Raw genomic sequence first — 26,587 nt, 5'->3', positions numbered from 1 at the left:
CCCCCCCCCCCCGCAAGCCCCAGGGAAGTGAGGGGCGGTGGGCAGAGCCGCCCACTGCCTGGGGCGGGAGGGCAGAGAGGCCAGGTGGCCCCCGGAAGCTGGCCTCATGTCCACAGGCAGGTGCAGGGCTTTGAGCAGCCATGGGGGCGGACGGCTGGGAGGCAGCCCAGCAACCTGGGCTTGAGGCAGGGGAGGCGCTGGGAAGAGCCACAACCTCCCTGTGTGTGCCTAGACAGGGCTGGCCAAGGATTTCTGTTTGGACCCTGGTCTTCCTGGCAGAGGTCAGTGGTGCTGAGGACAAACCACCTCACCAAATGGCAGCTCCTGACCCACAGCCCCCGGGGCATGGCTTCGATCCTGACTAGTGGTCCAGGAATTGCATAGTGTCGCCAGAGGGGGCAGGCAGCTAGGACCCTCCCCATCCCTGGTCCTGAGCCCATGGTCGCCAGGCACCTGCCTCCTGGGATACACTGCTGGGATTCCAGGGACCCCTGCTTGTCTTGTGGGGGTCGAAGGGGTGGGAAGGTGGGCTCTTGAAGCAAGCTGGGGATAGGAGGCTCATGCCCCACAAGGGGGTGGTCCCTGCTCATCTGAGGGTCCCAACCTCTGTCCCCCACAAGAGGGGTGGTCCCTGCTCACACTGGGGTACTGGCCTCTGACCCCCACAAGGGGGTGGTCCCTGTTCACACTGGGGTACTGGCCTCTGATCCCCCCCAACAAGGGGGTGGTCCCTGCTCACCCTGGAGTCCTGGCCTTTGACTCCCACAAGGGGGTGGTCCCTGCTCATCCTGGGGTCCCAGGCTCTGATCCCCACAAGGGGGGATGGGATGGTCCCTGCTCACCCTGGGGTCCCAGCCTCTGACCTGCCCAGATTTGGTTTTGTAAATGGAGCTCTTGGCTACCTCACACAGGCAGGAGGCCCCAGGCCCACAGGAGAAGGGCAGCCTCACCTCAGCCCTGGCAATCTGAGCCCGACCTCGAGGCAGGCTGGTCAGAGGAGCTGGCGCAGTCCCCTCACGCTAGAAGCGGGTTGGAGGTATTCTGCTTGGCGGCTGGGAGGCCCAGGACAGGAGGGAGGGGCAGGGAGGAAGGCCCAGGGGAAGTTTTGCTCTGCGGCTTGCAGCTCCCTGGGTGGGGTCCTGAGATTCTGGTTCAAGCATCTTCTGTTGGGGTCTCCCTCCTAAAGTGCATGTGGGGAGGCAGGCAGGCGAGGGCAGGGCAGTCACAATGGCCGGGGCATGTGCAGGCCAGCAACCTCGGGCGTGAGTGGGGGGCTGTGGGTGCCCCTGGAGGCTGTCCAGTCGCTGAGGAAGGCCTGGGCTGCCTTGCGGTGTGCCAGGCGGTGGGTGATGGAGAAGCCGGCGTTGCCCTCGAGCTGGGACAGGATCACCAGGACCTGCCTGGGGGAGGGGGCCGGTGAGGGCCAGTGGAGGCCAGGGAGGGAGAGGGACTGGGGCGGTGCCCACCTGTGCAGGGGTGGCACACTGTCCTGGGTGCGCAGGCTGCCGCGTGTAGACACCACGTTGAAGCTATCAGAGCAGTCACACTGCACATGCAGGTAGGACTTGGGGTGCCGGTTCTCCACCACCACGATGAGCCCCGCCCAGCCATGCGTCAGGTAGTAGCAGGTCATGCCCTCACGTCCCTGCAGGGACAGGGCAGGTGTGGGTGGGGTGAGGCCTCCTCCTCCCTGCCCCTCCCCTTTCCCCCCGCCAACCTCACCTCATGCCGTTCCCCTCGGCTCTCCGTGAGCAGGATGATGGCGTCTGCCAGCGTGGTTGGCTGGGCCTCCACGGGCTCCACCATGACCAGCCTTGAGCTGTACACAGCCAGCACATGGCCGGGTGGCTCCAGGGAGCAGCGCGGGACCCCTGCTGAGGGGCTGGAGGCTGTGGAGGTTGTGAGTGAGGGGGCCTGGGGGCTGCAGTGGGGAGGGTTGGGATCGGGCTCGGGGGGCAACGTTACCTTGTGTGGTGGCCAGTGGGCCCGGCGTGGTGGGGCTCCAGTGGTTAAAGGCACAGCACACCACGGCATACTCGCCGGGCTCCAGCATCACGTCACAGTTGACAAACTTCTTGACAGCTCGCTTGCTGTGGGCCAGCAGGCGGCCCAGGCTCAGGCGGCCACCGCTGCCGAAGGAGGCTCGGAAAACCAGGACGCACAGGTCCAGGAGGTGGCTGTCAGCAGAGTCCGAGCGCCTACAGCCAGACCCAGGAGGGGTCATGGGCAGCACCTGCTGTCTGTGGCTCTACTGCCCCACGGCACCACCCTGTCCAGTTTCCACAAATCCCCCAGATCCGCGTGCCCACCCCAACCAGTGCTCTGGTCCCACCCACCCTCTCCCCCACAGACCACAGCCTCCCTCACCTGCTACCCTCCTGGAAGAGGGCAAACTCCAGGGACGCACGCTCCAGTACGGTGAGCGCTGTCACCCCGATGGGCCCACTGGCCGAGCTGGGGAAGCAGCCCTGCACCCGCACCTCCTGCCAGTCCGAGTGCACTTTGCAGATGTCCACGGAGTCGAAGTACCTGAGCAGGGAGAGACAGCCCACTGAACAGCTCCAGACACAGGAGCCGTCCCCATCAGGAGTCCAGGCACCTCCCTAAGCCTCTTTCCCTCCCCAGTCTCTGCCCCACTGGGCCCTGGCCACTTCTTGGGACCAATGTCCTAAAACCCTGGTCCTGGCTGTTGCCCATGAACACCACTAGGAGGTCCCATACCCAAGGATGACCCAGAGAGGAAAGAGTCCTTAGGGCAGAACCCAACTCCCACAGTCTCTCTCATCACCCCCACCTCCGCCTCAGGTCTGCAGAGGGACAGGCCAGGCTCCCCAGGTAGTTCATACTGGGCTCAGGGCAAGGGAGTGAGGGAGACGGGTCAGGTGGGCCAAAGTGAGGGCGGCTAGAGCACAGGGTGGCCATGAGGTAGACGTCGGGCGCCCACTGCTGCCGAGTCAGGTACCTGATGAAGTCGCTGTACTCCATCCAAAAGACTCCTTCACTGCTGCCGTGCGGCATGAGCTCCCCACGCAGATGCCCCGGCCAGTGTGGCCACTCATCCGACCAGCTGCCATTCCAGGAGAAGCGGCCCCACGGGTTCCGGAGGCGCAGGAGCCTGCGGACCATGGGGCTGAGGGCCACGGCTTCCACCACACTTCCACATGCCCTGGCTACCCATGGCCGGCCCAGCCCCTACCTGGAGCCCTGGACATCACGGACATCCAGGATGGAGTAGGCGTGGCGGGGGCGCAAGCCCAGGCTCTCGTACGCAGCATCGTCCACCTTCATGTTGCCTCCCCCACAAGAGGCGCCCATGAGGAACCTGTGTAGGCAGAGTGGCCTAGCTGACCGGGCAGGCTTGCTGACCAGGGGTTCTTAATGATGGGGCCCCTTAGCAACCAGGAGCCTCATTCACTGAGGAGGGCTCACTCACCAGGGGACCTCTGTTACCCTGAGGGTGGGGGTCCTGCCTGCCTGTGGGGAAGTGCAGATCCCAGGAACACAGGAAAGACACACAGGGCCCAGGAAATGTTGGCCTGCTCCCTACACAGTGGCCCAAGAGCTCACAGCGTTTGGGCTGGGAGTCGGGAGGCCTGGGTCCCATCAGCTCAGGGCCACACTTCCTGAGGGGATGGGGCGGTGGTAATGCCCGGTATCAACTGAGAGCAGGGGGTCTCAGCATCAACAAGCCCTCTCTCTCGGGCTTAGGATTTTGTGCCCTCCTTACAGCCACGCTGGCCAATGCTTGCGGGTCTCAGAAGGCAGCCCACTCCCACCAGGTGCCTCCATGGGCTAGCTCCACAGGTGTCCAAGCAGGTGCTGATGGTCAGCATGGCCCGGGTCAGGATGAGGCCTTCTAGGTACGGGCTGATCAGCAGTATGCTGCCTACTGCCCTGGACTGGCAGGTGGGACCCATGAGCCAGCAGTGGGAGATGCCAGGGCTGCAGGCCAGGCCTTCTAACTAACTGTGGTCAGCCCACACTGGACACATCTTGTGAAACACAGGCTGTTGGTCAGAGGGTACTTGCCCCTGAGTAGCCCACCGCTCCAGGCCCCGGCCTGGCTGTCCCCTTGCCTCCTCTTTCCTCTCCTCCCAAAGCTGCTGACCGCCGCAGCACCCGCCCCTCTTACCCAGCCTCCTTAGAACTCAGCATTTTGGCCCAGATGAGGTCAGTGTCAACGGGTTCCTCTCGGGGGTTAGTGGAGCTGACCTGCAGCGCCAGGCTCTCACAGGGGGCCCCGGTGAGGGTGGCCAGGCCTTCGATGGCGCGCCCTGCCTGGAGGGCAAAGTAGGAGCCGTGCAGCTTGGCCAGCGCCTTCTCAATGAGGGCCACCCACAGCTGCTTCCGCTGGGCCTGCAGGGAGGGGCCGAAGTCACGAGGCCCACCGAGACCCTCCCCTCGCCCACCCCACGCCCATCCTCCCTACCACCTGCGAGAAGAGGAGGAAGCCGGCCTCGTCGCAGGGCAGCATGTCATCCACCAGCACCGTCGTCCACGTGCCATCCTTGCAGAGCCGCACCTGGTAGGCGCCCTCCGTGCACAGGCTGCGTGTGACCATCACCCGCTCAACCAGGTCAGGCCGCTCAGCCAGCACAGCTAGAGCACTCAGGAACCTGTGCAGAGCGGGGCCTCACTGGAAAGCACGACCAGATTGTCCCACCACCCGGCCTGAGCAGATACCCCAAACTCACCAGCAGTTGCCCAGCAGCCCCTGTAGGATGTCTGAGGGTCGGAGAGTGTGGAACACGGACCAGGAGGTGCTGTGGTCCCTGAAGACGGAGCAGTTGATCTCGTGGGGCCGCAGCCACTGTCTCACGCGCTGCTGGACACTGTCGCCTGCAGGGAAGCCCACAGACTCGGGCCCGGGTGGAAAGCTGTCATCCACGAAGTTCACGCTGTTCTGCAGAGACCATAGCCACACCTGCTCAGGCTGAGTTGGGCCACCCCAGGCCCAAGATGCACCTCGCTCCACCTGACAGGCCAGGACAGCACCCTGAAAATGCTACCTGAGTCCCAGAGGAAAGGGGGTAGGTGTGTGTGTAGCTACCCTGACCCGTGTGGTGAGCTCAGCTGTGCAGGCATGGAGGACTGTAGCCAACCTTGTCACTGAAGTCTGGTGACAGGTCAATGGGAGGTATGTATGCCCCAAGGAAATGGTGAAGCCACCAGCCTGGAGGCTGCAGAGGTGGAGGGCATGGGGCACAGGGAACTGGGGCAGCATCCCCAGATAGTCCATGGCCCACCACATAAAGGCCCCGGGAAGAGAGGTGGGAGGACCCAACTGGGATGGGGAAGGCAGGACACAAGACCAGATGGGCCCTCCCTGGTTTGGCTCAATGGATAGAGCATCAGCCTACGGACTGAAGGGTCCCGGGTTCGATTCCAGCCAAGGGCACATGCCCGGTTGTGTGCTTGATCCCCAGTGGGGGGCATGCAGAAGGCAGCCAATCAATGATTCTCTCTCATCATTGATGTTTCTGTCCCTCTCCCACACCCTTCCTCTCTGAAATTAAAAAAAAAAAAAAAAAAAAAAAGACCAGATGGGCTGTCAGGGTGGGCGACTGGCAGTGACAGGGGGCAGCAGCCCCCCCAGTTGACATTACCCTGGGCTCAGGCCTCCCACAGCTTCAAGGGCAAGAGAACCCCGAGTTTTGGCCATGTCTCCACAGCTGAAGAAAACACAGAGACTAGGAGGCCATGGACTCTCGTGGGCAGAGAGAAAAAAGGGACAAGATGTGGATAGTGGGGGCCAGTCACACTCAGGTGAGGGGTGAGTAGGTGCCAGGCTAATGCTCAGAGCTCGGGGAAGAGAACGCTGCCTCTCTTGCCGCTGGTCCCTCCCTCTCCGTGGCTGGAGAAGGCGGGAGGACAAAAGATGCAGAGAGAGGCCCATGGGAAGGGGAGCCTCAGCCCTGGTGGGTGGACCACTGTCCTGAGGGGACTCACCTCCCGGCAGAAGGCCACGATGTTCTCCCAGAGGGCCTTGGCCTCACCCTCATCCGTCTGCCGCCGCTTCTCCACAAGCATACTCTCCCTGCGCCTCAGGGGCACAGCACCCCGACGCTGGGCCTCCAGGAGCTGGGGCGTGTGGCAGGCGGCACAGTGCTTAGCCCGTGGCCCATTGAGCAGTGTGCAGGCGGGGCAGGCCCACTGGCCTGGGCGCTCGGGTGCCTCAGGAAAGAGGCGGCTGGCTTTGTGGGCAGTGCAGAGGCTGGGCTTGTCGGCGCTGCAGTCAGGGCAGCGAACAGGGGGCTCGCTGTGCTCCTGGAAGCCATGTAGCTTGGAGCAGCCACACGCAGTGCACCTAGGGGCCACCGTGGGGTTCTTGAGTGTGCACTTGGCGCACGACCATGTGGTGAAGTCGGGGCTGGAGGGGCTGGCTGGCGTGTAGCGCACGGTATCACCGGCCAGGTCAATGACATCGCTGCCTGGAGCGGCGCCACAGGCTTCACACAGGCTCGAGGGGCCGGGTGCCGAGCAGGAGCTGCAGCGGCGCAGCACAGAGCCGCCCTCAGCCTCCTCCTCCTCCAGAGCGCTCAGCCGCTTGCCTGACAGCCGCTCTGCCAAGCGGGAGGCCCCAGTTGAAGTCCACCCTGGGCTCTGGGGGGGCCCCTTGAAGCCAGCAGGGGGTGAGGGCTGGGCGGCCTCAGGCACCGGTGGCTGCAGCTGGGGGGGTACCTCACGGCGGCTGCGAGGCACGGGGTTGTTCTGCAAAGTGGGCAAGAAGGGGCTGAATGGTGGCATCCGGGGTGGCTCCTGGTCAGCAGCAGAGGGAGGGTCGGCCTCAGCACCTTCCCCCGGCTGGGGTGGGGCAGGTGTGATGTGGAAGCCGGCGGGGGCCACAACCTCAGGGACCACTAGAGCCTCAGGAGGAATCCTGGGCAGCGAGAGTTTCCGGGGGCCCCCACAGGCAGAGCAGGAGCTGGCGACGGGTGTGTTGTGCAGCGTGCAGCGAGGACAGGCCCAGCCGCTCCCAAGTTCTGCTGCCCCCTCCTCCTCCTCGGGCCGACCCGCAACGGGCTCCACGGTCACTAGTTCTTCTGTCTGCACTGGACCCGTCTCCTCCTTGCAGCTGCCCTTGGGCTCCACCAGGATGGTGGGCGGCTTGGATAGGACCCCGTTGATGACTGGCAACAGGGAGGTGCCAGGCACGGGCTCTGGGGCAAAGCCACACACCTCGCAGGCCTCCTTGCCCAGGAAGTTCCGGAATGTGCATCGGGCGCAAGGCCATTTCTGCTCCTCAACGCTGAGCCGCAGGATCTGGTCGAGATCAGGCTTGTGCCGGGGGGCCTCACAAATGGAGCACTGGCGCTGGCCGGCCGGGTTCAGGAAGGTGCAGCGCGCGCAGGACCACTCTCCAACCGTGGCCATGGACCCGGGCGAGTGCGTGTGGCTGCAAGGGAAGGCCCCAGTCAGTAGAGGCCCACAGGATGGGGCCCAAGTCTCCACCTGGGACGAGGGGGGTCAAGCCAGCAGGATCTGTGCCTTTCTGGGTTGTGACAGACATCAGGCCTGTGAGGGGCTCGAGGACTCTGAGGAGTAAGAGGCCCCCCAAAGCCTCTGAAGAACCCCATAGCTCTGTCCTCAAATCCTTTCTGGAGGGGTGGACCTGTGGGCATAGAGGAATGGGGCTGAGCCACACCATCTTAGTAACCACGGGGCTCTGGTTGTTCAGTCACAGGAAGGAATAGGAGTGTACTTTCTCCACAGGATAAAGGGCAACAACAAAGCACCCACAGTGAGCATCATGCCCTGAGGGGAAGGAATGCATGCTCTCCTCCAGATCAGGAACTCAGCATGCTAGGCAACACTGCACTGGAGGTCTAGCCAGAGGAATTAGGCAAGAAAAAGAGATAAAAGGCATCTAATTGTAAAGGAAGAAGTAAAACTATCTCCATTTGCAGATGATATAACTCTACACAAAATCCCCAAAATCTACAAAATAAGAAAACAACGACTAGAGCTAATAAATGAATTAAGCAAAGTTGTAAGGCACAAGATCAACACACAAAAATCAGCCATATGTCTGTGCCAGCAGTGACCAATCTGAAAAGAAAGTTAAGAAAACAATACTGCCCTGGCCAGTGTAACTCAGTGGTTAGAGCATCGTCCCATGTACCGGAGGATCATAGGTTCAATTCCCGGTCAGGACACATACCATGTTTCGAGTTCAATCCCTGGTCAGGGCACATGCGTGAGGCAACCAATCGATGCTTCCTTCTCACATTGATGTTTCTTTTTTTCTCTCCCTCTCCCTTTTTCTCTCTCATAATCAATGAAAAAGCATGTCCTTGGGTGAGAATTATAAAAAGAAAACAATACCATTTAAAATAGCATCTAAAATAATAAAACACCTAGGAATAAATTTAACTAAGGAGGTGAAAGACTTGTATTCAGAGCTACAAAAATTGCTGAAATTAAAGACCTAAATAAATAGAAAAACATCCTATGTTCATGGATTAAAAGACAATATAATTATGATGACAATACTACTAAAAGCGATCTACAGATTCAATGCAATCCCTATCAAAATCCCTATGGCTTTTTTTTTTTTTTAGCCATGGAAAAAGCTGCTTCTAAAATTCACACCATATTACAAGAGCCCCCAAGCGGCCAAAACAATCTTGAAAAAGAGGTAGGAAGTCGACAGTGTGGTACTGGTGTAAGGACAGACTATATGTCTATACTGTATGGTTTTTATGACCAATGGAACAGAATGGAGAGTCCAGAAATAAACCCTCACATATATGGTTGAGTGATTTTTTAACAAGGGTTCCAAGACCATTCAATGGGGAAAAGATAGTCTTTTTAACAAATGGTGCTAGACAATTAGATATAAACACTAAAGAATGAAGTTGGGCTCTTACCTCACATTGTATTAAAAAATCAACTGAAAAATGACCTAAATGTAGGAACAAAAACTGCAGAACTCTTAGAAGAAAACATAGGTAAAATTTCATGACCTTGGATTTAGCAATGGATTAGTTGATATGACACAAAAGTATGGGCAAATAAAGAAAAAAATTGGACTTAAAAAAAAAAAGTGAAAAGACAACTTGCAAAATGGAAGGAAATATTTTCAAACTGTATTATCTGATAAGGGTCTTGTGTCCAGAATATGTAAAGAACCCTTAAAACTAAACAACAAAAAAACCCGTTTTAAAAATTCACAAAGGACATGAATAGACATTTCTACAAAGAAGATCCACAAGCCGAAACCGGTTTGGCTCAGTGGATAGAGCGTCGGCCTGCGGACTGAAAGGTCCCAGGTTCGATTCCGGTCAAGGGCATGTACCTTGGTTGCGGGCACATCTGTGCAGGAGGCAGCTGATCGATGTTTCTCTCACATCGATGTTTCTGACTCTCTCTCTCTCTCCCTTCCTCTCTGTAAAAAACCAATAAAATATATTAAAAAAAAAAAAAAAAAAGAAGATCCACAAATGGCCAATAAGCACATGAAAAGATGCTCACCACTGGTTATCGGGGAAATGCAAATCAAAACTCGCCCTGAGACACCACTTCACACCCACGAGGATGGCCAGAATCAAACCTGCAGATAAGTGCTGCTGAAACTGTGGAGAAGCTAGAGCCCTCCCCTGCAGTGCTGATGGGAATGCAAAATAATAGCACAGCGGCTTTGGAAAACAGTCTGGCAGTTCTTCAAAAAGTTAAGTTGACCTACCATATGACCCAGCAATTGCACCCATAGGTCTCTACCCGACAGAAGTGAAAAGTAGTATTCTACAAATACACACACACACACACACACACACACACACACACACACACACACACATTCTCTATTCAAAATAGCCAAAGATGGAAACAACCCAAATGTCCACCAATGAATAAAGAATGAAATTCTGATGCATGCTATAACATGGATGAATCTTGAAAACATGCTAAGTGAAAGGTGCCAGACACAAAAGACTACATGTTGTATGATTCCATTTATAGGAAACGTCCAGGACAGGTAAATCCACGGAGGCAGAAAGAAGACTGGTGGCTCCAGGGGCTGGACAGCAATTGCACGGTGGGCACAGGTTTTCTTCTGGGGTGATGCAAATGTTTTGGAACTAGGTAGAAGTGATGGCTGCGCATTGTGAATTTACTAAGTACCACTGAATTGTTCACTTTGAAACCGTTTTATCACGTGAATGTCATCGCATAAAAAAAGCTTGAGTACACGAGGAGAGGGCAAGGGTGTGCATGGTCATCTCCAAGCTGGCTCCCAGCTGACTCTCTGCTTCTGGAGTTTCCTGGGTAGGAGCCAATTCTGACACGTGCTGAGGGATACAAGTATCTGACCACAAAATGAAACCTAGCAGTGTTCGCAGCACCCACTGAGTCTTTGTCCCTATGCCAAGGCCCTTGGACTGACCATCTCCAGCCATGGGTAGTGATCCATCTGCACTTCAGCAGCCCCTGAGCTCTGTAGGGGCTGAGGACTCTCCACTCATCTGCCCACTTGGACCACTGCTGGCCCAGTTGTGCCTGGCAGAGGTTCAATGAGGCAGCTCAGTGTCTTGAAGCAACATGCAAACCCTCTTCCTCTCGTAGCCCGTGTCCCAGGTGGTGGGGGCCATGGTAGGCCCACAGAGTGGTGGTGGGGGACAGGCTGCCGAGCCTAGGGAGAGCGAGTGTTTGTGGGGATATCCAAGAGCAAAGGAGGTGGGGAAAGGGGCAGGGAGACCAGTGTCCTGAGCAGCCTGTGCCAAACTGCTAGCCTCAGCCAGACCTGAGAGATCCTGTGTGCAGCAGGACACTGCCCTTCTGAGATGGATGGAGACTGGCTGGGGGGAAGGCACCTGGGTGTGGCTATAGAGCTGACAACACTCAGGGTGGGCTCCACCCCACCTGGAGCTTCTATCCCAGGAGGCCTCTGGCTGTGCATCAGGGGGTAGGGAAGCTGCTGTCAGACATACCAGAACGGGTTTCACCTCAGGGGTATGGCAGACCCTCAGGCCCTGGTCCTGGAGCAGGGCCCCCAAGGGAGCCTTGCACCACAGGCCAGGTGTGGCCAGAGGACACGGTACTCCAAAAGTTGCCAGGCCTGAAGGACAGGGAGGTGGGAGTCGGGAGACCTGCACTTGGGTCCCAGGACCCTGCTGGTGGTGCAGAGCAGGGCAGGGCACCCACCTCCCACCTTCTTAGGGTCTCCTTGCACAGCCTGCCCTGAAAACTGCTTGGAGCCTTGGAATGCAGCTCCCTTTGCTGGGTGGGTTCTTGGGCATCTGGCCTGCCCACCTCCCCCAAGGCTGGGCCTCGGCTTCTCCCGGGTGCAGAAGAAAGGCGCTCAGGCCCACAGCAGGGCAGGTGGGATGCTCCTGAATGGTTCCTCCCACCCAAGATGGGTAATAGGTCTGAGGGGAGGGTGAGGCTGACCCCTTAACCTGCCTCTCAAGGGCTAATCTGGCCTCAAGGGGTGTCCATACACCACAGCACACACTCTCCTACACTGCTGCTCTGCTGGCAAAAAAAATCAATTGTTCTCCTCAACAAGGCATGAAGCTTGTGCTTCTAATGCTAGACTCACACCAAGCTCTTTTGGTTTAGGAAGAAAGAAAACTTGCCTCTTCAATAACAAATAGAAAAATCCACCCTGGGCAACACGACTGTTTCCCAAGACCCAAAGCAAACTCTGTGAAGCCGCCTTCCTGTGTGACTAGGCCTCGGGGTGAGCGAGTGGGCACCCAGCACCAGCATAGTGGGCCTGGCCAAGGGCCAGCTCAGCTTTAGCCCTGGCTTCGGTGCTATGAGAAACCTAAGAAATCTGCCTGGACACCACTCTGAACCCTCGTCCCACTGTTCCTCATTAGAGAAGGGCCCTTAGTCAAGATGTGGCATACAGTGTTCCCACCCCCACCACATGCACACACAGGTTGGGGCCTAGGCAGCCTCCACCCCAACCCCAGGCTCAGGGGATGGTCACCCATCTTGTGCACCCCACCTGGCCTGGGAAGTCTCCAGAGAAAAGCCTCAGGACCCTCCTAGGACGCACCTGCCTTGGGCTCCAGGCGCCTGCAGGTCCCAGACACACTGAACGAGGACAGCCTTGCAAACACTGGGAGGGCAAGGATCCCAAGTCCTGTTCACTGTGTAACCCACCAGCTGGCCAGTCCCTGGCCTGGGCTGGCTGCACACAAGGCAAGGTGTCTGCAGGTCCTGGACAGCGCCTGGGGACAGGCAGGTTCCACAGCTGTCCTGTGGACAAGAATCAGGAAGACTTTGTCTGGAGTTCAGAAAGGTTTCAATGAAAACAGTGCCTAGAAATCAAATTCAGCCCTGGGGAAACAGTGAGCTGGGCAGCCTTCTGGCTAGAAGGAGGCTCTGGGGATGGTGGTGGCACAGCTGCAGGACTGGCACAGTACTCCCTCACCGACCCAGCAACCCACACCTTACAGCTCACACCCATCTTGGTGCCATCGGTGGTGAGAAGTGGCTCAGGGTCAGTGAGTGATGAGTGAGTAGAGGAACCCTGAGCAGGGGAGCAGCTGTTCTAGGCCACCCTCAACGGCCACCCTGACACGTCTGGGGCCCAGGAGACACTCAGCGAGGCCCAGAGACGTGAAATCCCTGGAGTGTCCGAAGGTGAGGCCAGACCGCCAAGCAAAGCCTAGAAATAAGAGAAGGTTGGGAACCTGGAGTCAAACCAAACCCTCAACATAAAATGTTCCCAAGTTCTATGACACTCACTCAGAGGCTGAGTCACTTGTGCTCCAAGACACAGAAGCAATCACTTCTGGGGGAGGAAACTGGCTGCCCGAGTTACCCCTTACAACAGAAAGACCAAGTAAAATGGAATATTGAGACAACTGTCCAGAAAAATTCAACAACAAATACCTTCTCTACCCTCATTATCCGAGCCACCAACACTCACTTCTAATTCAAAAGGGAGGTTATATTGCCGAAACCGGTTTGGCTCAGTGGATAGAGCGTCGGCCTGCGGACTGAAGGGTCCCAGGTTCGATTCCGGTCAAGGGCATGTACCTTGGTTGCGGGCACAACCCCAGTAGGGGTTGTGCAAGAGGCAGCTGATTGATGTTTCTCTATCATTGATGTTTCTAACTCTCTATCCCTCTCTCTTCCTCTCTGTGAAAAATCAATAAAATATATTAAAAAAAAAAAAGGGAGGTTGTAGAATTGCTCTTGGGGCTCCCTATGAAGTCCACCCAGTGCCCAGGACATGCATGTTGGCAGGGATGTGGAGCGGCCCCATCCTGGGAGATGACCTTTTTGCTTCCCTGGAAAGCTGAGAGCAATAAGTAGTGTCCACACACAAGGCCAAGCCACTGGACCTGAGGCTGGGCTCCTGGCAGACCATGCCAGGAAGTCCGAATGTCATGTCTAGTTGTGGCAGCACAACCCCGGACACCCTGCTAGTTCCAAAATGTGCTGGGGCCTCATCTACAGGTCACCTTCAGCCGGCCTTGGATCATCTTCCTCGTCTCTGTGTCTCAAGGGAAGGCCCAGAGCTTGTACACAGCCAATGCTCACACCAAACGTTTGTTTGTTTATTTATCTTTGTTATTGATTTCAGAGAGGAAGGGAGAGGGAGTGAGAGATAGAAACATCAATGATGAGCGAGAGTCATTGATTGGCTGCCTTTTGCACGCCCCCTCCTAGGGATCGAACCTGCAACCCCGGGCATGTGCCCTTGACCGGCATTGAACCTGGGACTCTTCAGTCCACAGGCCGAGGCTCTATTTACTGAGCCAAACTGGCCAGGGCCCAATATTTTATTAAGATGAATAGCTCCTGGGGCATCAAAGTTCCTGCCCCCAGAATGGCAGTGAGTTCTAGATGTGGCCACGCCTGGCTCTCTTGGCTTCAGCACTGCTATGGAGCTCTCCTGGCCAAGAAGGCTGCATGCTGATGTGGAGGCAGTTTCTTAGAATGAGAAAGGGCAACACCAAGTCACCAGGCAGTTGGTTTAAGGGTGTGAGTCAAGATCCAAAGTCTAACACACACACACACACACACACACACACACACTCTCTCTCTCTCTGTGCTCGCAAGGCCTCAGGAAGCTGCCTGGCAAACGCCACTGGGTCCACAGCTCGGCTGCTGCTCACCCGGGGGTCCAGCCTCTTTCACTGGGATCCAATAATTCTACTCCTACCAACTTATCCTAAGGAAATAAGTGAAATTAAAAAGACGTGGGTGGATAGATGGACATTTGAAATGATGCTCAACATCACCAACCATCAGGAAAATGCAAATCAAACCACCACGAGACACTACCTCACACCCACAAGAAGGGCCAGGATCAAAACCATAGATGATAAGTGTTAGCCAGGATGTGGAGAAACTAGAGCTCTCCCCTACATTGCTGGTGGGAATGCAAAATGGTATAGCTACTTTGGAAAACAGTCTAGCAGTTTCTTAGAAAGTTAAATATAGCACGGCCAGCATGGCTCACTGGTTGAGCGTCGACCTATGAACCAGGAGGTCACGGTTTGGTTCCTGGTCAGGGCACATGCCAGGTTTCAGGCTCGATCCCCAGTGTGGGACATGCAGCTGATATCTGTCTGTCTGTCTGTCTATCTATCTATCTATCCATCCATCCATCCATCTCTAAAATAAATAAAAATATACTTTTAAAAAGTTAAATATAAATTTGCAATAAACTTCAGAAATTCCATCCCAGGTATCTACCCAAGAGAAATGAAAACATACATCACCCAAAAACTTATAAACAAATGTTCAGAGAAGCGCAATACATAAAAAACAAGGGGAAACAACCCAAATTCCAGCAACTGAGGAATGGATAAACAGATGTGCTACCCAGACAATGGAATACTATGCAGTCATAAAAAGAATGAAGCATTAACACACGCTGTACATGGACAGACCTTGAAAACATTATGCTCAGTGAAAGAAGCTAGACACAGAACACATAGGATTCTGCTGATGTGAAATTTCTAGAAAAGGCAAATCTGTAGACACACAGGAAGCAGAGTGGTTGTCTGGGGGATAGGCAAACAAGCAGGATCTTTGTGGGCCATAAAGATGCTGAAAAACTGGATTGTGGTGATGGTGGCACAACTCTATAAACAGACTAAAAAAACCTGAACTGTATACTTGTTGTGAGGGGTGAATTTGATAGTAGTAAGTTATATCTCAATAAAGCTGGGATACAGAAATGTTCACTAGTACATCATCAACACAGTGACAAGGGGATATTCTCTAATAATTCACTGTACCTCATTCCCAACTCTCACTAGTCTCTCCACCCCCTCCCTCCCCATTCTTGTAAGCTACTAAGGTAACTTACAAGACCTCTAAGACTCTCCCACTCAGCTCTGCTAACCCCTCCACCCCCTCCCAGATGCCTCCTCTGCCAGGGACTCAAGCCTCAGCTCCAATGCCATCGCAGGAGTCTGGCCCCCCTCCTGCAGGCCCATTAGGACCCTGTTTGCTGCCCACCTGGCAGGAAAGCCCAGGACATACTTTTGCGACAGGAAGAAGATGTCTATTAGCCATTGAACCCACGCCGGCACCCTGAGAGAGCAGGGGCTACCACCACCTCTGCTCCAAGGTCTGCGGAACCTGAGTGTATGCTGAGCACCGGGCACCCCTCATCCAGCAAGGCCTCGGGACAGGGTGAAAGGGCGTCATGCCAGGGTGGGACATTGGAGCCTGACCTGCCCTCACACTGGTCACTCCAGCACCTCTGAGGGGTGATCCAACAGGTAGCCTGAGCTGAGAAACTTGGGCCAGTCTGGCCGCAGCCGGAGGAAGCTGGCATGTGAAGGTCCGCCCCGTGGCACCACAACCCTGCCCCCCGCAGGCAGCCATGTCAGAGCAGGGGTGACACACACAGACGGGTTCCTGAGCAGTGTCCCCCAAATCCGGTGGGAAGCAAGCCAGCATTCTCAGCGCGTGCCAGCACCACCCAGGCCTGGGGTTGGCAGGCTCCCCACCCGCCAGGCAAAAAGCTCCAGAAGCTGCCCCATCACAAGCACCAGGCGGAGACCCAGCCAGCTCCTCCGCCAAGCATGGAGCAACCGCAGAGCCCTGCAGGTCTCGTGCCATTAAGGGGAAGTAAGTCACCAGAGGACCCTAAGGTATAGGGTCCCCACTTCTCTGCAAGCCCTTCTGCCAAAGGAGGGCGCCAACAGAGCAGCACTCCCACCCCTGGGGGCCCGCCATCTTTCTTACCTTTGGGCCCGGGGGCGTGGGGTTTGGTGCTGCCGGGTAACCAGGGCACTGCCCCAGACAGGTCCCCCGGGGCCGCTCCTACAACAGCCGGCTGCTGCCGGGGGCCCTGGGAAGGATGGCCCCCCGGGGAAGCTGTGGTCCGACTCGGTCTCGGTGGCCAGCGAGGAAGCGGAGTTCCCCATGGCCCCCGTGACGGCAGCCGCACTGAGAGCTGGGCCTGGTCACATGCGGCCAGAGCATGGAGGGAGGTGAGCACCCACACAGCAGACAGGGTGGCCGGGCTGGTCAAAGTCACACAACAAAAATAAACAGAGAGAATAAAGAGAAAGAGAAGAAACAGCATGACTCACAGGAACAAAGCCCCCAGGAACTCTGGGAGGGTCCCCCAGTGCAAGTGGCCTTGAGGCAGGAAGGGGACAGCCATGGAGCAGGAACTGAGGGCCTGCGCCTGACCCAGCAGCAGGCCCCCTGCAGTACCCACTCCAGGTACCTCCACAGCAGAGGTGCCCACAGGGCTGAGGGACAGGCATCGACAGAGCGGTACCCCCAACACGAGGCACACTGGGGCCAGGAGCAGGGCTGCAGGTGCTCAGCCCCTGCCCCACCTGCCCCATAACCAGCACCCCTTCTCTGCTCTTGAAAACCCATACCAGCCCATCAGCTGCCCAAAGGGAAGGGATGATGGTGCCACCAGCCACTGGTCTTCAAAGAGAGTTTCTTCAGTGAGAAGAGAAAGGACACAATTTTGCTTTCTTGTGGAGGAAATAATCCAGGGGATATTTAACCAAAGGAAGAGGGAAAAACAAGGGAAGTGAGCACAGTGGAGCTGGTACAGCCCTGCAAAGCCAGGCCAAGACCTGCACAACACTGTCTACCCTCCGCCCTCCTGAAGGAGCGCCGCCCTGCCCCAGAGGAACGTCAGGGGCCCAAGAGGAGATGAGCGACTCGAGAGGCCCTGGGAGGCTGGCCAGCCTCCGGTGGGAGCCCATCTACACTGCAGGGAGGCCCTACCTCCACGGGCCCAGAAGAGGAATGACACACAGCCCAAGAGCGTCCACCATGAGACGGAGGTGGCACATCTCATTTCAAACGAGGCAAGTCACAGTCAGGTTAGGGAAGATGCCACCCAGCCTCCCCTCACCCATTCGGCCAGGCTCTGGGCCAAGGTGGGCATCTGCTTGGCTTTCCAGCTGTGCAGGTGACCACCAGCATAGCCCCATCCCCAGGTCCACTGTTACCACTGACACCCTTCTCCCAGCTCCCAAGTGAGCCCCATGGTAACGGGGCCAGGGGCTGGAGTGAACCTGGGAATGATCCTTTCGGTGCAGGCCTAGGGTTTGTGGGTGGGGCTGTGCAGGACTCCCTACACGAGAGTGAGCAGCAGCACACACAGTTCTGGAAACCAGCAGGGGCCAAGCACCATGGACGGTAGAAGCCCGTGACCCCTGCCCCGTAAGAGCTTTGGTCAGACAGGCCGAGGACCCCTGCAGCAGTAACGTTCGCCCGGAGGCCTTTCTCCAGGGGACATGGGTGGGACAGAGCAGCACCAGCCCTGACCGGCCTGGTGGCCCCACAAGTCACCTGTCACTCAGGCTTTCAGCACAAAACACAATACAGCCGAGCAGTGTGGCAGAGACCCCGCGGTGGTCCACCAAGCTGACACCATCCCTACCTGGCCCCAGACGGTTGTCTGCGGGCTCCAGCCTCCAGGAGCACTGTCCAGTGGGAGCACCATGCAAGCCACAGAGGTTGTTTCCAATTCACCAACAGCCACGTAAGAGAGTTACCACAGGCAGGTTCTGGGAATCTCGATAATGTACCTCACGTAATCCAACACACCAAAAATGTTACCACGTCAGTATGAGGCCGGCGAAGCCATGCGGGAGTCCCGTGACACCATCTTGGGTCAAGGTCTTTGGACTCACTCTATTATGGTCCATGCTCATCTCTGCAGGGACGAGCCACACGTGCCGGTAGCTTCTGTACTGGAGAGCATTTAAGCAGGCACAGAGCACTCCACCAGGAGTCAGTTCCACATCAACCTGGGTCACTCAACTCACCTGCCTCTCTCATGATTACACGTCAGACATCAGAATAAGAACGGCCCTCCAAATTTTAAACACCACTCCACACAGGAGCCCCTTGAGGAAAGAGGGCGCAGGTGTTTCTGACACCCCCCCTTTCGCAGCTAACCTGAACAGGTGAATAGCAGAGAGGGGAGGAGCAGAGACAGGTGAAGCCTGAATTAGAGCCATGCCCAGCAGAGGTTCATGGAGCAGAACTGCTCGTGACTGGGTCCAGGGCTGGTCTGTCCCTGACAAAGAGCTTTGCCTATTTCCACTGGGAGAACAGAGGACTAGGCAGCGTGGGGAAGCCTGGCCTAAGAACGCCAAAACCATGGGTGGGGGATAGGGTCCACAGTGCCATTTGCAGCCAGGTCAGAGCCAACACCTGGCCCATGCCCCAGGTGACACCACCACGTGCATCTGATGCAGGCAGAGCCAAAGGGAAAGCCAGCCCCAACGCAGGGTGAGGATGTGGCCCTGGGCCTCCCAGGGACAGGTGTGGGGCCACAGGCGCCGGGCTCTGCCTGGAGGAAGGAGCAACAAGGGCCTGTGTGGGCTGGATGTGCTGCCCAAAGTGCAAGCTCCCACGGGGACCCACCTGCTCCTCAGCAGTGCCCTTGGCAGCCGGGCAGTGAGAGCTCAGGCCTGTCACAGACAGTTGGGGTGTGTGCTGGTCCCCCAACCCTGCACCCGAGGACAGCAAGAGGCACCTAAGCAGGTTCAGCTCCCTGACGCCGTTAGGAAACTCTGACCCGCAGACCCCATGGGGGGCAGGGGCAGCACAGGCCCTTCACTGGGGCTTGAGGACAGAGGCGGCCTGCAAAGCCCCCCAGAGAGCAGCGGGTTCCAGAAGGGCCTCTCTGGGGATGACACCCACACCCTGTCTTGACCCAAAGGGAGTGGGGAAGAGCTCCCCGGAGTGAGTCCAACAAAGGATCACCCTGGTTGGGCAAGGCACGTGGCCACAGTGTGGACTCTGCTAACCTGAGGGTCCCACCTGCATGGCGGAGACGTGGGACTCTGCCAGGGCAGGGTGGTCTGTCCACGGCTGCTGATTCCTCATCAGAATAACCGGGGATGGGAGCTTTTACAAATACTTTGCCCAGGTACCATCCTTTGATACGGAACCCCAGAGCAGAACAGACCCTGCTCCCAGGTGACAAGCCTCGTGCAGCCTTCTCCTGCAGAACCTGCTCCTCCTCTCACCCCAGGTGAGCGTGTGGCGCGACCATCTGCCAGCCCTGCACTAGGTCCATTCCTTTATTCCAGTGGTCGGCAAACTCACTAGTCAACAGAGCCAAATATCAACAGTACAACGATTGAAATTTCTTTTGAGAGCCGAAAACCGACTTCTGTGCATGGGCCATGAAATTTCAATCGCACTGTACGTGTGCGCCCACACGTGGTATTTTGTGGAAGAGCCACACTCAAGGGGCCAAAGAGCCGCATGCGGCTCGCGAGCCGCAGTTTGCCGACCACTCCTTTATTCCTTCATGTACCCTTTCATTCACTCAGCAAATGCCCATCAGGGCCCTGCTATTTCCCAGGCCCTGTTTTAGGCACTGGATATGGCAACACTCAGGAACTCTGCCGGCAGGGTGCTCACTTTTTGGCTGCTGTGTCTTAAGAGCATGATGTATATAACACGGCTCCAGGCAGAAGCCAGAGAGCACAGATGATGGCAGCACCAGCCTCCTGGACTGTGCAAAGGGGCAGGACTCCGAGACATGGCACCTCAGGAGGAGCAGCTCTCCCAGAGCCCCGCCCCCACCCCGTCCTCCTGCCCTCACTCAGGAACTGCTGCCCTAGATTTAAATGGGGCAGAGGCCTACATCTGGCTTTGGAAGCATGAAGGTGGGGCTGCTGCCGCCCCCAGAGCACGGGGTGTTTGTTAATCCACAGGAGCTGACTGGACTGTCCGCCCACCTGTGTGAGGCGTGTGCCTAGCATGGTACTCTGAGGACAGCTGGGCCCATCCACCAAGATGAGGATGACCCTGCATGGGGCGCGCCTGTCTTAACCACGGCAGGTGGGATCCCAGTAACGACACCCACCTCACCTGCTCCCCACAGCTCTGTGGGCCCTCTGAGGGTGCGTGCTGAGACCTCAGCATGTGGGGCAGGAAAGGGGCACTTCCTGGGGGGTGGCAGGTGAGTTGCTCTCACCAAGTGAGTTTACCTGGCCCAGGGATGGGGGTGCGCAGACACCAGAAGCCTGCAGCCACAGGGGCCTTTACGGAAGCTACCGACCACAACCAGATCCCAGTGGAGAGGGATTGGGATTTACGCCCTGCTGTTCCAGCTCCCACTCTTGGGGCTCCGAGTCCGTGCCCCCCAGTCCTGTTAAAGCTTATTTAGCCCCACTGCCCCATCCTGCAATAATGGTCCTTTTCCAACTGCAGCAACCTGACGGGCCACCTGAAATCAGCCCCGGGACGGGGACCCAGGAAAGGGACAGAGGGAGAGTGGCCCACCCAGGGGACACCAAGCCTTTCTGGAGCATTGCTGCTTGTGCCCGGGATACCCATGGCCACCACCCACCGTACCCCGAATTACACCCACCAGACGTGAAGCCAGAGCTCGTAGGTAGGTCCCCGTGGCCTGAGGACGCTGCTACCAGGGCGGAAACCGAGGACGTGAAGCTCTTGCCTGAGTGAGGGAGGCCTCTCGGTCCCTACCAGAAACCAGGCTGGGATCCCACCCCGGAGAGGGCCCCACCCCAGGGAGGGCCCAGACTTTGACCTCCTGGCTCCCGGGACCGGCAGGACAGCATTCTCCTGCTGCCACCTGCTTCCTCAAGTGGGTTAGCAGCTCACCACATCGACAGCTCCCCTAGAGATGGAGGACAGTAGGGCAGTCAGGGGATGGGCCCCCTGGGACATGGCTGTTCCATCGGGGGAATACCAAAGGGACGACAGACAGACAGACAGAGCCAGCCAAACAGGTCTGACTTGCGGTGTGCCTCTGAATGTCAGGACCACAGCCCCAAGCCTCAGCGGCACAGCGCCCGCAAGGCCATGAGAACCAGGCTTTGTCAGGGCAGGGGGCTAGGCAGAGGCGCTCTGCAGAGAGGGGGCCCCCACACTGCACTCCAGCCCCACCATTCCACCACTGGTCCCATAGCCCAGCTAACCCACAGCACCTGGGAGGGGACTCACCCCCCACTGGGAGATGCCTGAGCTCTCCCATGCCCGGGTCAGTGGCACAGTGAGCTTGCCAACAGCACATCCACCCAGAGGACATGCCCCTTCTCCTGGAAGATTCTGGACTCTGGCCTTGGAACAGATCCAGCTCCCAGGCTTCAAGCCAGAGTCCATTGAAGGCAATGGTGACCAGCCACATAGTCCAGGCTTGGTGGCCACCCGTGGCTTTTGTGCTGGGCCATGTCTTCACCCCCAGGCCAGGCCACATGGAGGACGGCCCCACCTCCACACACAAGGGCCTGAACAGGGAATTGCCCTCAGTTGCCTTGAGAATATTCCCATATGGGAAGTGGCCCAGGGACTACCCCGCCCCCAAATTTTTATTGATTTTCAAGAGAGAGGAAGAGAGAAAAACATCGATGTGCGAGAGAAACATTGATCGTTTGCCTCCTATATGCATCCCAACCAGGGACCAAACCCGCAACCTGAGCATGTGCCCTGACCGGAATCAAACCAGTGACCTTTCAGTGCATGGGATGACACTCAACCAACTGAGCCACACGGGCCAGGGCAGGACTACGTCCCTTTTGAAGCTACATCAGTCCCTTACCCAGAAGAGACCAGAGGTCTCAGGGGATTGACGTGGCTCAGCCAGCTCCTCACTGCCTAGTCCAAGGCCCTGGCTATCTCTGGGCCCACCAATGTGGCAGCTGGGGCTGTTCAAGATCCCAGGGCCCAAGGGAGCAGGGCCTCCCTTAGCTACCAGGGGAAGGTGTCCCCGTGGGACAGGGCGCTGGACAAGCAGCCAGGCATCCACCGAGATTCACCAGGATCCAGGCCCCGGCACCACCAGGCATCTTTAACCTCCAACCACTGCTGCAGGCTGGGTGGCTCCAGCCTGTCCCCCTCCTGTCCTTCCTGGTGTGGTGCAGGGGCCCAGAGGACTGCCTTGCTGCAGCCTCCCCAACTCTCACCTTTGCCCTCAGACAAACACCAAGGACGGCCACTCCCTACCCGAAGGGCCTGCCATCACCAACAGCAAATGTCGCAACACTGCTGACCTCTGAGAGGTCCAGGAACAAAAGCTGTGGGCTCCCAAAGTGTAACTACCACTTCTTGTGAGCAAACTTGGGAAGAAACACACCTGCCCCAAACACCTGCCCATCAGACTGGGAAGTGCTGCCCAAACATGCTAAAAGGCGGGCCCTCTTCCCCTCCGTCAAGTTCTTTAGTCCCTGAAGGTCCAGGCCACCGGCTCTAGGACAGAAGTCAGGGCTCCTCGCCATGTGCCCCACCTCGTTTCCTCGGCCCACTCTGAGCACCGCTGAGACACTACCTGCTGACCCTGCTCACTGTGAAGGACCAGCTGACAGGTCAGATCCGCTCTACTTTCTGAGGCACCTGCCTTCTGGAGCGGGAGGAGACAGGCCCCTCCAAGTCCAAGGCACAAGTGAGGAGGCTGGAGGACAACCTCACGGGATCGTGGGGCTGCCTCCTCGGAGGCGAACAGGGTCCCCGTGTGTCCTCTTGTGTCTTTGGAGCCGCACATCGCCTCAGCTGTGCATCATAAAAAAGGAAACTGCTTTTCATACGGTTCTATCAGAGAGACTAGACACGCTCAGGATTTTAATTTCTAGTTCACACGTTCAATACTGGTCCAAGTTGAATACTCTTTTTAATGGGAAAAGAGAAGGTACCATACAAGCACTCTTGTTTTTTGGCACTTCTAACATTTGTTTGCCAAGTGGTGGCAAAAGCACCCACCAGCCCAAACCATTTCATGGGGCGCATGGAGCACTCGAGCCCTCAGCTCACCCCAAAGGAAGGCAGATGGGGCGCTCTCTGCAGCCACCTCCTCCGAACGGCAAGGGCTCCAGGACTTGCTGCCTTTCCTGCGATGTGGCAGGAGCGCAGCATCAGGCAGGGGCCGAAGGTCCTAGAGACTTTATCTGCCCATGTGATCTTAATGCCAAAGGACAGCTTTTCTGAGAAGTGTGGCTGTGAGGAGGGACGGGCCCGAGGAGGAATGTTGGGCTGTGATGACACAGGAGGAGCAGGAAGCCGCAATGACTGCCTTCCTCTGCACGCAGACACACGTGCCAATTCCAAGTAGCAGCTCCTGACCTGCTTTCCTCCTGATATCTTGAGCACCGTCCAGGCACATCCCCCTGCCCAGCCACCAGGGAGGTGGATGCAGCCCTGTGAGCAACCCCGGACTTCGGAAAAGCCGAAGAGCAGGGCCCGGAGCAGCGCCGGAGGGTGAAAGTGTCTGCAGGACAGGAAGTCGGAGAGCAGTGCAAGTGCACACTCTACTGTTTCCTGGGAACCCACCGGTGCTGCTCCTGGACAAGTCCTTGCAGAGGGACAGTATGTCATTGACTTCTAGAGTAGCCCCTCCTTTGGCATCAGGAGGCCTCACACAGCCCATCCTGGGGCCTCTGTGCCGGGCTAGGACACCTCTGTCCTCCCACAGCCCCCGGCTCTCTGCACCCTGGCAACAGGCCTTGTCCTGGTGTCACCAATGCAGCCATCTGCAGAGTCCCCACTCAGACCCCTCCAAGGAGGTGAACAGGATCACTGTGTGTCCTCTTGTGTCTTCGGAGCCGTACACCACCACCTCAGTTGTGCATCGTAAAAAAGGAAATTGTTTTCCATCCAGTACTGCTGCCATGACCCACAGTGACATGATGAGGGGAGGCTGGAGAGGTCCCCAAGCCTGAGAAGTGGAGGCAGCCCAGCCTCAATCTACAGCCTCCTTGTAGTTCATTCAAAGAGGGTAGAGGCCAGTGAGTCTACTCCTCATCTCCAAAGAAGCCTCGGGGTGCCATTCCAGACGCCCTAGGAGTTCCCTTTGGACTTCAGAGCCAGGGTGACCACTGACCATCTAGTGAGTGGGACAATGCTGGGCAGCCAGGTGCGATGTCAGAGCCCAGCAGAGTGGGAAGGGGGTAAGAGAGAGAAGCTATGTCTGTTCTGAGAGGTTTGGCAGAAGAGATTCAGAGAGAAATGAGATTATATTACTGCTGGGAGACAGTCCCATGAGTGCTGATGCTGAATAACGGGCACAGATGGAACCAGAGAAACGTAGTGAGGACGTGCCGGGCAGTCCAGGCAACACAGGAGTGAAGAGAAGCTGGCTGTGCCAAGAGCCCCCTCAGAGTCCTGGGGGCATGGGGTGTCCTTGCTCAGGATCTGGGTGTGAACTTTTAACGTCAGATGAAGAAACCATCAAACCCAGAAAACCCACCCCGCCAACCCAAACCATTTCCATTTAATCATGCCACCTGCCTTGCCAGCACCCTTCTGTGCCTGGGGTAGTGAGCAGCACGCAGAGGGCCAAACCAGAGGCTGCTCTCTCCCAAAAGGCCATGATTGTGGGTAGCTGGCCCCGTCAGGCTCTTCACTGATCAGCTGGGACTCATGAATGACATCTTGGTTTGGGGGCATTTTTAGGGCCGCTCCTCAGTAAAATGGGGCTTACTAGAGTGCTGCCTATGAGACAGGGGCCTGGAGAGCTTGGTGCAGAGGAGTGCAAAGGAGCTTCAGTAAATGTTACCACTGTCAAGCCAGCCAAGTCTGGCCTCTCTGGTGAAGGGCAGATAAACTCATAAACTCAGAGCTTCCAGCATGACTGGGATAGGGAGGGTTCTATGCGGATGCAGGATTAGGGGGTCTAGTCACTTCCTGCTCTCAGAGCTCAGGTCTGGGGGGCTCAAAGCAGACACAAGATCAGATGGAGCCACTAAGCCTTGGGCCCAGCAGAGCTTAAATCTGTTTCTCAGAAGGTCATGAGGTCATGGGTCTGTCTGCTTAGGAAAAGCAGCTCCAGAAATGTTCAGATGCAGAAGGGAAGGAGGAGGAGTGCTCGTCCTGGGAGCAGACCAACCTGGGAGGAAGTAAGATGTGCCCATCCCCAAGGCCAGGCTGCACTGGCTTCCTGCAATACTCTCTTCCTGCAACACCACCAGCCAGGCCACAGAGCTGAGATCCAGGCTCCCCCGTCCCTGAGGCTCTCCTGCGACTTGGACCAGGAAACACTATCTCTCTCTCTTCACATTTGAGAAAGTCACTTAGAGAGGAAGGATGGAATTACCCCACCGCCTGCCCAGCGTCTGGGGGCTGGAGATAATCACTCTCCACACCTAACTGACACAGCAATCCAGATCTGGGCAAAGGGAGGATTCCAGGGATCCCCAAAGGAGGAGTTCTTGGGAGGAGCTCAGACCCAATTCAGCACCAAGCTGAGCCCTTTTCCCCAAGTTGCAGGACCCCAAGCTCCCTGGCCTGGTTTCATGGAGTTCCTGTTGCCTGCAGTCTGGTCCCTGAAAGCCATCCAGTCAGGGCTACGCGACCACACAACAGGGGTTCACTCCTCAGGACCAGAGGGGTCCCTTTGTGGCCAACAGGAAGAACCGGATCCGCCCGGCAAACATTCTCAGGGATTATGCTGTGTAACTTCCTCGTGTAGCTCCAGCGCCAGCCCAGAGGGGAATAGAGAAGAGGAAGCGTGGGGTGGTCAGTGGGCACACAGGACGCGCCTGCGCACGGGCCCACCATTCCATGGGGCCACCCCAGGCAGTGTCCAGAGTCCTTCACTGGGGAGGGCTGCGGACACTACGGGACACATCCCCTAATGCAGCCGAACCAGGACGTTGCCTGGAAGATAAGGGCACTCAAGGGCAGGCAGGGGCTGAGGCCGCCGTCTGTGTCCGCAGCATCCTGGGGCTGGTTTCCCAGTGACTAAGATGACCAGGCCCTCGTCTCCCCTCTCCAAGCAATGAACCCATCCCTGCCTGGGCTCTGTCTAATGCCCAGGAGGCGCCAGCGAAGCAGCAGGTTGACCTTCGCTCCGAGGCCGGCAGCCCTGGCGCTGAGAAGCGCTGCCCACCAGGCTGGGGCTCCGGCGAGGGTCCAGGCCGCGCCCCTGGCCCGGCTGGCTGGACTCACCTCTGCAACCCGGCGGCGCCTCCTCCGTCCGTGCGGCCTGGGGGAAAGGGCCCCCGGCCCGCTCGCCCCTGCCGACTGACTTACAACTTCTGCCACTGGCCGCCCTGCCCCGCCGGCCTGCCGCGCTGAGTGGAGAAGCCGCCAAACGCCCAGACCCTGCTGGACACGGCCCGCGTCCGGAGCCTATCCTACGCCGCCTCCGTAGCGTAGCGCCCGGCCCGGGCCCCGCGGCTACGGCGCGCCCGGGGCGCACGCGGCGCTGTGA

General features: G+C 57.5%; 1 protein-coding gene across 1 annotated transcript; it reads right to left on the bottom strand.

Annotated features, from left to right (window-relative positions):
• CAPN15 (calpain 15) lies at positions 1–26,511 on the bottom strand. The gene is made up of 12 exons (XM_008157661.3): positions 26,323–26,511; positions 5,950–7,396; positions 4,695–4,903; positions 4,433–4,616; positions 4,133–4,356; positions 3,197–3,322; positions 2,963–3,115; positions 2,368–2,529; positions 1,966–2,198; positions 1,723–1,889; positions 1,467–1,645; positions 1–1,400 (listed from the first exon to the last, which is right to left on the bottom strand). The coding sequence occupies exons 2-12, from the start codon at positions 7,372–7,374 to the stop codon at positions 1,223–1,225; spliced, it is 3,240 nt and encodes a 1,079-aa protein (XP_008155883.1). The 5' UTR covers positions 7,375–7,396; positions 26,323–26,511; the 3' UTR covers positions 1–1,222.
• Between the last annotated feature and the right edge of the window lie 76 nt (positions 26,512–26,587).

This window comes from Eptesicus fuscus, chromosome 4 (genome assembly GCF_027574615.1).
Source record: "Eptesicus fuscus isolate TK198812 chromosome 4, DD_ASM_mEF_20220401, whole genome shotgun sequence".
Lineage (NCBI taxonomy): Eukaryota > Metazoa > Chordata > Mammalia > Chiroptera > Vespertilionidae > Eptesicus > Eptesicus fuscus.
Note: the sequence above shows the minus strand (reverse complement) of the source record. Positions and strands in the feature narration are given on the sequence as shown.